The sequence below is a fragment of the Piliocolobus tephrosceles genome, chromosome 15 (assembly GCF_002776525.5).
Source record: "Piliocolobus tephrosceles isolate RC106 chromosome 15, ASM277652v3, whole genome shotgun sequence".
NCBI classification, from domain to species: Eukaryota; Metazoa; Chordata; class Mammalia; order Primates; family Cercopithecidae; genus Piliocolobus; species Piliocolobus tephrosceles.
The window spans coordinates 38,871,545-38,885,385 of record NC_045448.1 but is presented as its reverse complement, the minus strand read 5'-3'; the positions used below and the strand labels follow the sequence as shown (position 1 = coordinate 38,885,385).

At 43.7% G+C, this 13,841-nt stretch overlaps 1 protein-coding gene and 1 pseudogene across 2 annotated transcripts in view; both read left to right on the top strand.

The window, feature by feature from the left end:
* Positions 1-13,841, top strand: part of DHX57 (DExH-box helicase 57) — a 75,703-nt gene that overhangs the window by 50,300 nt on the left and 11,562 nt on the right. For both annotated transcript variants that reach the window (XM_023216296.1, XM_023216297.1), the window contains 5 exons: positions 1,171-1,447; positions 4,242-4,337; positions 4,425-4,508; positions 7,706-7,840; positions 9,794-9,868. In XM_023216296.1, coding sequence (XP_023072064.1) covers positions 1,171-1,447; positions 4,242-4,337; positions 4,425-4,508; positions 7,706-7,840; positions 9,794-9,868 — 667 coding nt within the window. The remainder of the gene's footprint in view (positions 1-1,170; positions 1,448-4,241; positions 4,338-4,424; positions 4,509-7,705; positions 7,841-9,793; positions 9,869-13,841) is intronic.
* On the top strand, positions 11,996-13,504 carry LOC111545358 (annotated as a pseudogene).

The window sequence follows — 13,841 nt, the reverse complement described above, 5'->3', positions numbered from 1 at the left end:
GCAGAGTTCTCAAACTTAGTCATTTTGCGAAACTGAAACTTTATACCTATTGGACAGCAACTCTCCATTTTCTCCTCATGTCCAGCCCCTGGCAACCATTCTACTCTCTGCTTCTGTGAGTTTGGCTATTTTAGATAGCTCATACAAGTAGAACCATCCAGCATTTGTCTTTTTATGACTGACTTATTTCACTTAACATAATGTCCTCAAGGTTTCATCCATGCTGTTGCATATTGCAGAATTTCTTTCTTTTTTAAGCCTGAATAGTATTCCACTGTATGTATATATACTGCACTTTCTTTATCCACTCATCTGTCAGTGGACATTTTGGTTGTTTCCATATCTTGGGTATTATGAATAATATTACAGTGAACACAGGAGTGCAAGTATCTCTGCTGTGTGCAAGATTCTTTTTTTTTTCTTTTTTCTTTTGAAAGAGAGTCTTGCTCGGTCGCCTAGGCTAGAGTGCAGTGGCGTGATCTTGGCTCACTGCAACCTCCACCTCCGGGTTCAAGTGATTCTCTGCCTCAGCCTCCCGAGTAGCTAGGATTTCATGTGCGCATCACCATGCCTGGCTAATTTTTGTATTTTTAGTAGAGACTGGGTTTCCCCATGTTGGCCAGGCTGGGCTCGAACTCCTGACCTCAAATGATCCATCTACCTCAGCCTCCCAAAGTGCTGGGATTACAGACGTGAGCCACTGCGTCTGGCCTCTCTGCAAGATTCTGACTTCAATTCTTCTGGGTGTATACTTAGAAGTGGGGTTGCTGGATCATATGGTAGTTCTATTTTTAATTTTTTGAGGAATCTCTATCCTGTTTTTCATAGTGGCTGCATCATTTTACATTCCCACCAACAATGTGCAGGGTTCCAAGTTTTCCACATCCTTGCCAGCACTTATTATCTTTTGTCATGAACTCTATTTTATAATTCAATCCCACTATTAAGGAGAGAAGCATTTTGAAAGTTTATAGAGAGAATTTTATTCTGAATATGAGTAAGTTTCAGAATCTGAAAGTGCTTCTGTGGTTTATTGGTAGAAGTAGAAAACACGAGATTTTAAAAATTTGTGTTTAAACTTGTCAATTATTCTCACTCACAAGAAATTATTCCTCTGTGTCATCCCACCAGAAATAAAATTAGCAAATTGTTACTTTGTTTCCTTTTCAGAATTAAAATTTTAGAGATGTTTAGTGCTCATAATCTCCAGTCTGTGTTCTCTCGGCTCATTGAACCTCCACACGCCGATTCTCTTCGTGCCTCAAAAATACGATTACGAGACTTAGGAGCATTAACTCCAGATGAAAAATTGACCCCTCTTGGGTATCACTTGGCCTCTCTGCCTGTGGATGTGAGAATTGGCAAACTAATGTTGTTTGGGTCCATCTTCCGCTGTTTGGATCCTGCTCTCACCATTGCTGCCAGTTTGGCTTTTAAGTCTCCGTTTGTAAGTAAACAACATTCATCTAAACTGGATGACCATAGGACCAACATTCATCTAAGAGGACGACCATAGGTCTCTAAGGGGACCATGGGGAAATCAAGGGCATGTGAGCCCCCTAAAAATTTGCTTGTATGTTAGATGTGAATTTTTTAGGGCACATCTGCATGGGAGGGAGAAGGTCAAAAATAAATTTCTGAAAAGACAAAAACAAATAAAACAAAGATTTTTTAGGGAACAATGTCATCCAATTTGTTCTTTATTTCATTACTATCTGCTCTTTATTCTTTCCTTCTTTCTGTTTACTTAGGTTTAGTTTGCTCTTCTTTTTCTAGTGTCTTAAAGTGGAAGGGTAGGTTATTGTTCTGAGATCTTTCTTTTTTATGTAAGCATGTACAGCTCTCAGTTTTTCTCTAAGGACTATTTTAGCTGTGTCCCATACATTTTGGTTTTCCTTTTCATTCATCTCAAAGTATTTTCTGATTTTCCTTTTTATTTATCCTGTGACCCTTTATTATTTAGGCATGAGTTGTTTAATTTCTATATATTTGTGAGTTTGCAAAATTTTTTTCATTATTGATTTCTAATTTCAGTCTATTGTGGACAGAGAACATGTTTGTACTATTTCAATCCTCTTTAAAATGTATTGAGCTTTGTTTTATGGTCAAGCATATATATGGTCTATCCTGAAGGGTGTTCAAAGTATACTTGAGAAGAAAGGATTTTCTGCTGTTAGGTGGAGTGTCAGTCTGCCTTTTTTTTTTTTTTTTTCTTCATTAAAAAAAATCTTTTTTACTGGTCCTTTCATGATAAGCAATCTGCCTTTATTTTTATCGTGGCTTATTTTATATAGTTAGGGGAATCAACGAATGTATTCATTTTCTTTTTTTTTTTTTTTTTGAGATGGAGTCTCGCTCTGTCACCCAGGCTGGAGTGCTGTGGCCGGATCTCAGCTCACTGCAAGCTCCGCCTCCTGGGTTCACGCCATTCTCCTGCCTCAGCCTCCCGGGTAGCTGGGACTACAGGCGCCGCCACCTCGCCCGGCTAGTTTTTTGTGGTTTTTTAGTAGAGACGGGGTTTCACCGTGTTAGCCAGGATGGTCTCGATCTCCTGACCTCGTGATCCGCCCGTCTCAGCCTCCCAAAGTGCTGGGATTACAGGCTTGAGCCACCGCGCCCAGCCAAATGTATTCATTTTCTTCAGTTTTAATGTTATATGTCATCAAATTATAAACTCACAGATCTGCAGAAAGATCTTAGTCCAGCTCCCTGACTTAACAACAAATTATAAACCAGCTGGTCCAGTGGTAGTGAGTTTTCTCGATTGTTGAGACTTGACTAGTCTTTAAAAAAAGAAAGAAATTATAAAACCAAGAACCAGAAGAGGTGACATAACTTGCTGGGGGGACACAGTATCAACCTTGTGAACAGGACTTCCATTGCCTTTTCCCAAATCATCTAAACCAACCTCTCACTGACTATTTTCTTTTATTGGAATAAAGAAAGACTCATTAGAAATGTTGATGTCTGGTGTGAGGTTCCGTGGTATAATGGTGAGCATTCTGGACTCTGAATCCAGAAATGTTGATGTCTCCCTTCATTTAGTGATCTGAAGAAAAAACAAAAAAAAAAGAGGGAGAGAGAAGAAATGTTGATATCATCCTTGGCCAAAACTGAGCACCTGTCCTTTGCTGGACTCTGTAAACATAATATTAATCTCCCACGTGCAATCCTTTTCCCACTGGCCTGTCTATAAAGGAAGGAATTTTACTTTCAAGTAGAAACTAAAATTTTACTGCTGTTATATTCGTTATAAGATTATTTAAATATACAAAAATTAGAAGCACTATGGTTGGTTTAGAATGATTTTCAGTGGTGTTGCAGCTAGGGCATTGGTTTAGATGGCCATGAGAAACTACTGCAGCTCATGCTGGTATCTTTAGAGCCTGAGAAGGCAGAGAAATATCATTGGATTAATGAATTAGTATGTGTAAAGCGGTGCAGATTTACTTCCCTGCTGATTTTACACATTTGTAGGGAAAAGGAAGACCTGTAAACATTTGTAATAAAATAAGAGGATTCTTCCCAGTGTAGATTTGTAAGTAAAACAATAAATAAGAGTAAAACACTAGTGTGGGTACAGAAGCAAGGGAGATTCAAACATAGAAGATGAGTAAGAATCTGTAAAATAAAGAACACAGATAGCAGAATGTTAGGTTTTAAATGTAGCTTTAGAATGAGTGGCTCTTTGATGACTCTTGCCACTTGGAACTAAAAGACCCAGAAGAGCTTATTTTGGGTGGGCAGGCAGACTCACAGAGCAAAGACTGTGAGCTTGCCATTTACCATCATAATTGCCTTTAATTAGCTGACCCACTGATTACACTTTTCCACGCAAAATCCTTTCTCAAGGCATCTGGCTTCAGCAATAGGAAAATGCCATTTGAAACCTCAGATAAAAAGTGTCCTGTAGGACCTGGGGTGTGGTGGCTCATGCCTATAATGCCAGCACTTTGGTAGGCCAAGGTGGGCCAATTGCCTGAGCCCAGGAGTTCAAGACCAGCCTGCACAACTCCATCTCTACCGAAAATTTTAACAAATTCACTGGCATGATGGGGCACACCTGTAGTCCCAGCTACTAGGGAGGCTGAGGCAGGAGGATTGCTTAAGCCTGGAAGATCAAGGTTGCAGTGAGCTATGATCGCACCACTGCACTCCAGCCTGGGCAACAGAACAAGACTCTGTCTTTAAAAAAAAAAAAAAAAAGTGTTCTTTAAATCTGATTTTCCTCCCTCCTTTAGGTATCTCCCTGGGATAAAAAAGAAGAAGCTAACCAGAAAAAGCTGGAATTTGCATTCGCAAACAGTGATTATCTGGCCCTTCTACAAGCATATAAGGTAAGCATATGACCTAATAGCTTCGTTTTATTCCCAGTGTTGGCGCTAAAGACTGAGTAAGTTAGTTTGATTTTCTCCAAAATTTAGGGATGGCAGCTAAGTACAAAAGAAGGTGTGCGTGCAAGTTATAATTACTGCAGACAAAACTTCTTGTCCGGAAGAGTTCTGCAGGTGAGTTGTGTCTGTGGCTTTTTCTTTGTTTTGTATTAGAGTAGCTCACCAGAGGGTGCTGCGACTTTGTCTTATGTGTCCTGTCTTAACATTGCAAATGTTATTTCTGGAGTATGTTTGGCTTTACCAGCCATGTAAAATGGACTCCTGCACTGTGACATCGGGCTTTCTGTGCTGAACCTTTCCACTGACCTCCTTTTCCTCTTTGTGGTGAATTTTTGTTTACTTATGTGGAGGATAGGGTAGAACATAGGCACTCTGAAGATTGCTGCTTACTGGAAGTCAGTTTTTTCAGTAATTACACCAGGGATGCTTTTTCATTTGTTTGTTTGTTCATTTGTTTGAGGCAGTCTCCTTCTGTCACCCAGGCTGGAGTGCAGTGGCGTGATCTCGGCTCACTGCAGCCTCCGCCTCCCAGGGTCAAGCGATTCTCCTGCCTCAGGTACCTGAGTAGCTGGGATTACAGGTGCATGCCCCCATGCCCAGCTAATTTTTTTGTATTTTTAGTAGAGATGGGGTTTCACCATGCTGGCCAGGCTGATCTCGAACTCCTGACCTCGTGATCCGCCCGCCTTGGCCACCCAAAGTGCTGAGATTACAGGCTTGAGATACCACCCCAGGCTACCCCAGGCATTCTTAACCTGAATCTCTAAGCCCCTGAAATTGTATACAAAATGTTATGCTTATGCATATGTGCATTATTCTGGAGAGACGGACCATAGCTTTCATCAGCTTTTCAGAGGGGTCCATGGCCATCTCTAATCTCCTTACCCTTTCCCCAAAACCAAAGAACTAATGCTGAACCAGATTTTGTTATTTTTCTTACATCTATCAGAACCTACTAAGTGAATATAATGAGTATACAAGAAAATGTTTAGCCGGGCTTGGTGGCTCATACCTATAATCCCAGCGCTTTCGGAGGCTGAGGATTGCTTGAGCCCAGGAGTTTGAGACCATCCTGGGACACGTGGCAAAACCCCATCTCTACAAAAAATACAAAAATCAGCCAGACCTAGTGATATGGGCCTGTAATCCCATCTACTCCAGAGGCTGAGGTGGGAGGATCACTTGAGCCTGGGAGGTCAAGACTGCAGTGAGCCATGAACACCCTACTGTACTCCAGCCTAGGCCAACAGAGGGAGATCCTGTCTCAAAAAATAAAAATTAAAAATGTCTTATCTTCTGTATAATGTAGACAGGGTTTCTGTCCTCTGTTGCAACAGTGTTTTAGATGCCCTTCCAAAGTGGAATGAGGCCAGGGACTATGGCTCATGCCTGTAATCCCAGCACTTTGGGAGACTGAGGCAGGCAGATCACTTGAGGCCTGGAGTTCAAGACCAGCCTGGCCAACATAGCAAAACCCCATCTCTACTAAAAATACAAAAAATTAGCTGGGCGTGGTGGCTCCTACCTGTAATCCCAGCTATGCAGGAGGCTGAGGCATGACAATCGCTTGAACCCAGGAGATGAAGGTTTCAGTGAGTTGAGATTATGCCATTGCACTCCAGCCTGGGCAACAGAGGGAGACTTTGTCTCAAAAAATAAATAAATAAGTAAATTCCAGAGTGGTATGAGAAGCCAAAATAATGATAGCACACATCTTTGCAAAGCATATTTCACTCAAAGGTTTTGGGGCTCTGCACAGTGGCTCATGCTTATAATCCCAGCACTTTGGAAAGCCAAGGCAGGCAGAACCTTTGAGCCCAGGAGTTCAAGACTAGCCTGGGCAACATGGCGAAACCCCGTCTCCACAAAAAGTATAAAAATTACCCACGGTAATGGTGTATGCCTGCGGTCCCAGCTACTTGGGAGGCTGAGAATCACTAATCAAAGGAGGGGTATTTATATGTACAGGGCAATAAGAAATATTTTCTCAAGTCATTAAGATGCTTAAATATAAGATGAGGATATTTCTTTTAAATTATATTTCCTACTAAATTTATTTATTTATTTATTTTGTTAGGACATGTGTAGATTTTGCTGTGACTTATGAGGTCCATCAAACAAGAGTTGCATCTTTTCACTAAACTCCAGCTTAGATTGTAGGATTATTTTTATTAAGATTTCAATTAAAACTTTGTCATGAAATAGAAACTGTGGTATATTAACTCCTAGTTATATTATAGTTACCCATGTACACTTGAGACATTGCAAGAAAATACTTAAACCATCATTGAGAGACAGGGTAGTGTTGCTTAGCTTTCAGTTCTTCAATGATTATTATCTCCTCTTTGTCTGATATGCAGCCCATGTGAGAACAGTAGCCACAAAAGAAAGAAGTTTGTGCTTGCTTTCTCACATTTGTGCTCAACCACTAAAAGGAGCATCTAAACCAAAGCCAGGCGTGGTGGCTCATGCCTGTAATCCCAGCGCTTTGGGAGGCCAAGGTGGGCAGATCACCTGAGATCAGCAGTTCGAGAGCAGCCCGGCCAACATGGTGAAACCCCCATCTCTATTAAAAATACAAAAATTAGCTGGGCATGGTGGCACGTGCCTGTAGTCCTAGCTACTTGGGAGGTTAAGGCAGGAGAATCACTTGAACCCAGGAGGCAGAGGTCGCAGTGAGCTGAGATCGTGCCACTGCACTCCAGCCTGGGCGACAGAGCAAGACTCTTGTCTCGAAAAAAAAAAAAAAATCTTAAACCACTTAATGATGTCCCTATTCCTAGGAAAAGATATGAGCCAGCAAGACCGCAAGGAAGGAGAAAGAGGAAACATTCTGCTGAGTTCCACCAAGAGCACGAACCACTCTAGGCCTTAGTAAGGAATTGAGAGGACAGGAGCAGAAATGCAAGTAGGAAAAGCTAGACAGTAGACAGTGCCACAGCACTTGGAGTTGGAATTCCAGTCAAAACCAACTGCATTTTTTGCTGTCCTAAGAATTTCGTGGAAAATCAGGCCTACCCAAAATCCAGCGAAAGTGTTTAAAATTGTAATCTAGAGTTAAATAAATGATCCTTGGATTTACTGAATTTCTCAATTTCTGCATAACTGTTTCACTCTGCCTGCCAGTTAGTGTAAGTGAAAGCTGCTGCTTGGAAATGACCAGACAGCATCCTCTTCCTCTCTGAGTGATGAATCCGCTTGAGCCTCATTGCTCTCCCCTGAAATAATGCATTTTCGTAGTCACTCATTTTTGTAAGACTTAACACTGTTATGCTGATGCCCTTGCTTAAAGGTTTTTCCACTTCTTTTAGGAAATGGCCAGCCTCAAACGACAATTCACGGAGCTGTTATCGGATATAGGGTTTGCAAGGGAAGGGCTCAGAGCAAGGGAAATTGAGAAAAGGGCCCAAGGAGGAGATGGTGTCTTAGATGCCACAGGAGAAGAGGTAAAGAATGTGGAGTTGGTTCTTGTTTCTCTTTGATTAGTACCTAAATACAATCTTAACCTGAGAACACGTGTAGACATTCTTCACTTAAGCCATATGAGCAGTGGGTTAATGGCATTCTTGATTTTCTACTTTGCACAAATAAATATCAGCCGACCTGGCACAGTGGCTTATGCCTATAATCCCAACACTTTGGGAGGCTGAGGCAGGTGGATTGCTTGAGCTCAGGAGTTCGAGACCAGCCAGAGCAACATGGTAAAACACCACCCCCACCCCCATCTGTGCAAAAAAATTAGCCAGGCATGGTGGTGTACCACCTGTCGTCCCAGCTACGTGGGAGGGTGAGGTGGGAGAATGATCTGAGCCCAGGAAGCAGAGGTTGCAGTGGGCTAAGATTGAGACACTGAACTCTAGCCTGGGTAACAGAGCCAGACCCGGTCTCAAAAAAAAAAAGAAAAAAGTATAGAAAAAATTTTTTTTAAGTGTCAGCTAACACTCATAAGAATAGAGGGGCTGGGCACAGTGGCTCATGCCCACAGTGGCTCATGCCTATAATCCCAGCACTTTGGGAGGCCAAGATGGGCAGATCACCTGAGGTCGGGAACTCGAGACCAGCCTGACCAAGATGGAGAAACCCTGTCTCTACTAAAAATACAGGCGTGGTGGCACATGCCTGTAATCCCAGCTACTCGGGAGGCTGAGGCAGGAGAATCGCTTGAACCCGGGAGGCAGAGGTTGTGAGGAGCTGAGATCGCACCATTGCACTCCGGCCTGGGCAACAAGAGCAAAACTCTGTCTCACAAAAAAAAAAAAAAAAAGAATAGAAGGTTTTCAGCTCATCGTTGCTGTTGTTTTTGGTTTTTAAATTTCATGCTGCTTCTTGATAAATTCATAAAAGGTAGAATAGACTTCCAGTAGAATTTTCTTAAATCAGGCCAGCATTTTTTCTAACAAAGGACCGTTTTTCTATAACTATAGGAAGAGCACTTCTGTAAGATGAACCTGATGCCCCTGTGTTCCAAGTGCAGTTAGCACTTCCTGGAGATTCTGAACATCTCATGAACCAGAATTTTTTTTCTCCATTTATACTTAGGAACACTGGCTTTGTAACTGCTTTGCAAAAGTCTAGAAAGTCATTGTAGGCTCCTTGGAATGGGTCCAGTGTGACTGTGGTCCAGTAGATTTGTTTTTTACTTAGAAATAATTTTTCTAGCAAAGAGATAGAAATTAGATGCTCTTTTTTTGCTTTAAGGTAGAGATCAAATATAATAAAATGGTAAATTCTACAGCACAGACATAACCATATTAGAGCCAGACGCAGTGGCTTATGCCTGTAATCTCAGTACTTTGAGAGGCTGACACAGGCAGATCACTTGATGTCCAGAGTTAGAGACCATCCTGGCCAACATGGTGAAACCCCGTCTCTACCAAAAATACAAAAATTGACTGGGCATAGTGGTACACGCCTGTAATCCCAGCTACTCGGGAGGCTGAGGCAGGTGAATCGCTTGAACCTGGGAGTCAGAAGTTGCAGTGAGCTGAGATGGCGCCACTGCACTCTGGCCTGGGTGACAGAGCAAGACTCCGTCTCAAAAAGAAAAAAAGAGGCCAGGCATGGTGGCTCATGCCTGTAATCCCAGCACTTTGGGAGGCCAAGGCAGGCGGCTCACCTGAGGTCAGGAGTTCGAGACCAGCCTGATCAACATGGAGAAACCCTGTCTCTACTAAAAATACAAAATTAACTGGGCGTGGTGGCACATGCCTGTAATCCCAGCTATTTGGGAGGCTGAGGCAGGAAAATCACTCGAGCCCAGGAGGCGAAGGTTGCGGTGAGCTGAGATCGTGCTACTGCATGCCAACATGCCAGCCTGGGTGACAAAGTGGGATTCCGTCTCAAAAAAAAAGAAGAAATAGCCGTGTTACTTGTTAATTAATGCTGTACTTTTCTTATAGGCAAACTCAAATGCTGAGAACCCCAAGCTGATATCAGCAATGCTGTGCGCTGCTTTGTATCCAAATGTAGTGCAGGTAACAAAACATTTTTCCTAGATCCTTCTATTTTTTGTTTGATTTGTAGCCAAGTGATGTAAGTTAAGATGTGCATATTAATCATCTTAAAGAGATACATACACATGTGTGCGCGCACACACACACACACCCCCTTTTAAACTTAGTATACATTTTCACTCCTTCAGTTCCCCAAATCTATTTGGATACATTATTCAATAACACATTTATTGTATAACATTTTTAATCCTTCTGACATATGATATTCCAAAAATTAAAATAGACATAAATGTCAGTCGGCCAACCTATATGTAACTAACTTTCTGTGTTAGTTGGAAACTTAATTCAACTATAGTTTATCTTACGCCCTCTACTCTGGACTAAAAGTAAATAGCCAGGCATGGTGGCTCACACCTGTCATCCCAACACTATGGGAGGCTGAGGTGGGCAGATCACGAGATCAGGAGTTTGAGACCAGCCTGGCTAACATGGTGAAACCCCGTACCAACTAAAAATACAAAAATTAGCTGGGCGTGGTGGTGCGTACCTGTAATCCCAGCAACTCAGGAGGCTGAGGCAGGAGAATTGCTTGAACTCAGGAGGCAGAGGTTGCAATAAGCCAAGACCATGCCACTACCCCAGCCTGGGCCACAGACCGAGACTGTCTCAAAAACGAACAAATAAATAATAAGGGCCAGGTGCGACGGCTCACGCCTATAATCCAAGCACTTTGGGAGGCCGAGGCAGGCGGATCGCCTGAAGCCGGGAGTTCGAGGCCAGCCTGACCAATATGGAGAAACCCCACCTCTACTAAAAATACAAAATTAGCCAGGCGTGGTGGTGCATGCCTGTAATCCCAGCTACTCAGGAGGCTGAGGCAGGAGAATCGCTTGAATCCGGGAGGCGGAGGTTTCAGTGGGCCGAGATCACACCATTGCACTCCAACCTGGGCAACAAGAGTGAAACTCCCTCTCAAATAAAAATAAAAAGTCAGTGCTTTGCCATAAGACCACCTGTGGCCAGACTACTGGAAACGCTACCTGAGTGTGCTCTTGGACTTTTACCTGAGTTTTGATTATTCATCCCTAACAAGGCACCATTTTCCCCAAAGAGTTTGAATTTGGCAGAATACTGAATCATTTTTCAAAGCCTTCACTTTTTTTTATTAAATCCTCAGTTAACATCTGACTGATTTATGGCTCATTTTCTGCTTAGCACTTGTCTGCTTTTCAAACCATTTGAAATGTACTTTTAAAAAATTGTTTGTGCTTTGTAGTGTGGTTATGAAAGGGAAAAAAGGTCATTTGGATATAGATTTACTGGTTTTGCTATCATACTCTAGTAATGTAAGGTCTTACCGTTGGTGGAAGCTGGGTGAAGGGTACAAGGAACTCGGTACTATTTTGCCACTTCCTGTGAGTCTATAATTATTTCAAAATAAAAAGATTATTTAAAAAAGAATGTGGGGGCCAGGAGCATTGGCTCATGCCTGTAATCCCAGCACTTTGGGAGGCTGAGGTGGGCGGATTGCTTGAGCTCAGGAGTTTGAGACCAGCCTGGGCAACATGGCAAAACCCTGTCTCTAAAAAAAGAAAAAAGAAAAAGAATGTGGGGAAAAATCATGTGGAGACTTAAAATGTAGAAACAAAGAACATAAATGTGGGATAAGAAGTTTTAGGTAACAATATAGTTTTGAGGCTAAACCGAAAAGGAAAAGGTGATTTATCTGACTGTATATCTAAGAACTCATCAATAAGAAAGACTTGGGCCCTGCTCTATCGCCTGCCATTGCTCCCCAGGCCCCGAGTGGTTCACGGAGCAATAAAGACAGATTTCAGGGCCGGGTACGGTGGCTCACGCCTGTAATCCCAGCAGTTTGGGAGGCCGAGGCAGGCGGATCACGAGGTCAGGAGATCGAGACCATCTTGGCGAACATGGTGAAACCCTGTCTCTACTAAAAATACTGGCGAACACGGTGAAACCCTGTCTCTACTAAAAATACAAAAAAATTAGCCGGGCATGGTGGTGGATGCCTGTAGTCCCAGCTACTCGGGAGGCTGAGGCAGGAGAATGGTGTGAACCTGGGAGGAGCTTGCAGTGAGCTGAGATCGCGCCACTGCACTCCAGCCTGGGCGACAGAGCGAGACTCCGTCTCAAAAAAAAAAAAAAAAAAAAAAAGACACATTTCAGGTGCCAGGAACTTGCACCTCCAATCCCAGATGCTATGTTCAGCAAAAGCTCTGTGGTTCTGGCCTACAGTGGTGACCTGGACACCTTCTGTATGTGGCTCAAGAAACAAGGCTATGACATCATTGCCTACCTTGCCAACATCGGCAAGAAGGAAGACTTCAAGGAAGCCAGGAAGAAGGCACTGAACCTTGGGTCCAAAAAGGTTTTCATTGAGGACATCAGCAAGGAGTTTGTGGAGGAGTTCATCTGGCCAGCCATCCAGTCCAGTGCACTGTATGAGGACTGCTACCTCCTGGGCCCCTCTCTCCCCAGGCCCTGCATCACCCACAAGCAAGTGGAAATTGCTCAGCAGGATGGGGCCAAGTATATGTCCCGCAGTGCCATGGGAAAGGGGAATGATCATGTCCAGTTTGAGCTCACCTGCTACTCACAGGCCCCCCAGGTTAAGGTCATTGCTCCTGGGAGGATCCCCAACTTCTACAACCAGTTCAAGGGCCGCAGTGATCTGATGGAATATTCAGGTCTCTACATGAAGATCCAGGACCCGACCAAAGCCCCCAACGCCCCCAGCATTCTCAAGATTGAATGAAAAAGGGGTCCCCGTGAAAGTGACCAGCATTAAGGATGGCACCACCCACCAGACCTCCTTGGAGCTCTTTGTGTACCTGAATGAAGTCGCAGGCAAGCATAGCATGGGCCATATTGACATCGTGGAGACCCGCTTCATTGAAATGAAGTCCTGAGGTATCTGCAAGACCCCAGCAGGCCCCATCCTTTACTACCCTCATTTAGACACTGAGGGCTTTGCCATGGACCAGGAAGTGCGCAGAATCAAACAAGGCCTGGGCTTGAAATTTGCTGAGTTGGTACACCAGTTTCTGACACAGCCCTGAGTGTGACTTTGCCCGCCACTGCATCGCCAAGTCCCAGGAGCAAGTGGAAGGGAAAGTGCAGGTGTCCATCTTCAAGGGCCAGGTGTACATCCTCTGCCAGGAGCCCCACTGTCTCTCTACAGTGGGGAGCAGTGAGCGTGAACATGCAGGGCAATGGTGAGCCAGCCAGTTGATGCCACCAGTCTCATCAACATCAGTTCCCTCAGGCTGAAGGAATATCATCATCTCCAGAGCAAGGTCACTGCCAAATAGACCCCTGTACAATGGGGAGCTAGGGCCGCCTCACTTTGCAGATTCCCCAAGTACAGGCACTAATTGTTGCGATAATTTGTAATTGTGACTTGTTCTTCCTGGCTGACAGTGTAGTGGGGCTACCGGGCCCCAGCTTTGTTCCCTGGTCCCCCTGAAGCCTGTAAAAGTGGTCATCAAAGGGAAGGGTCGGGGGCAGCTACAGTGGGGAGCTATAAAATGACAATTTAAAAAAAGAAAAAGAAAAAAAGACTAAGGCCGGGCGTGGTGGCTCACATCTGTAATCCCAGCACTTTGGGAGGCCGAGGCGGGCAGATCACCTGAGGTCAGGGGTTTGAGACCAGCCTGGCCAATGTGGTGAAACCCCATCTCTACTAAAAAATACAAAAATTAGCTGGGCGTGGTGGTGAGTGCCTGTAATCCCAGCTGCTTGGGAGGCTGAGGCAGAAGAATAGCTTGAACCTGGGAGGCGGAGGTTGCAGTGAGCAGAGATCGCACCATTGTACTCCATCCTGGGCTATAGAACATGACTCCGCCTCAAAAAAAAAAAAAAAGACTAAATAAAAGATCTAATAGAACCTAATAGAAATGTGGGCAAAAGACATGACTGAACAGATAATACGTACACAAAAATTATATTCAGTGTTACTAGTAAGAAGAAA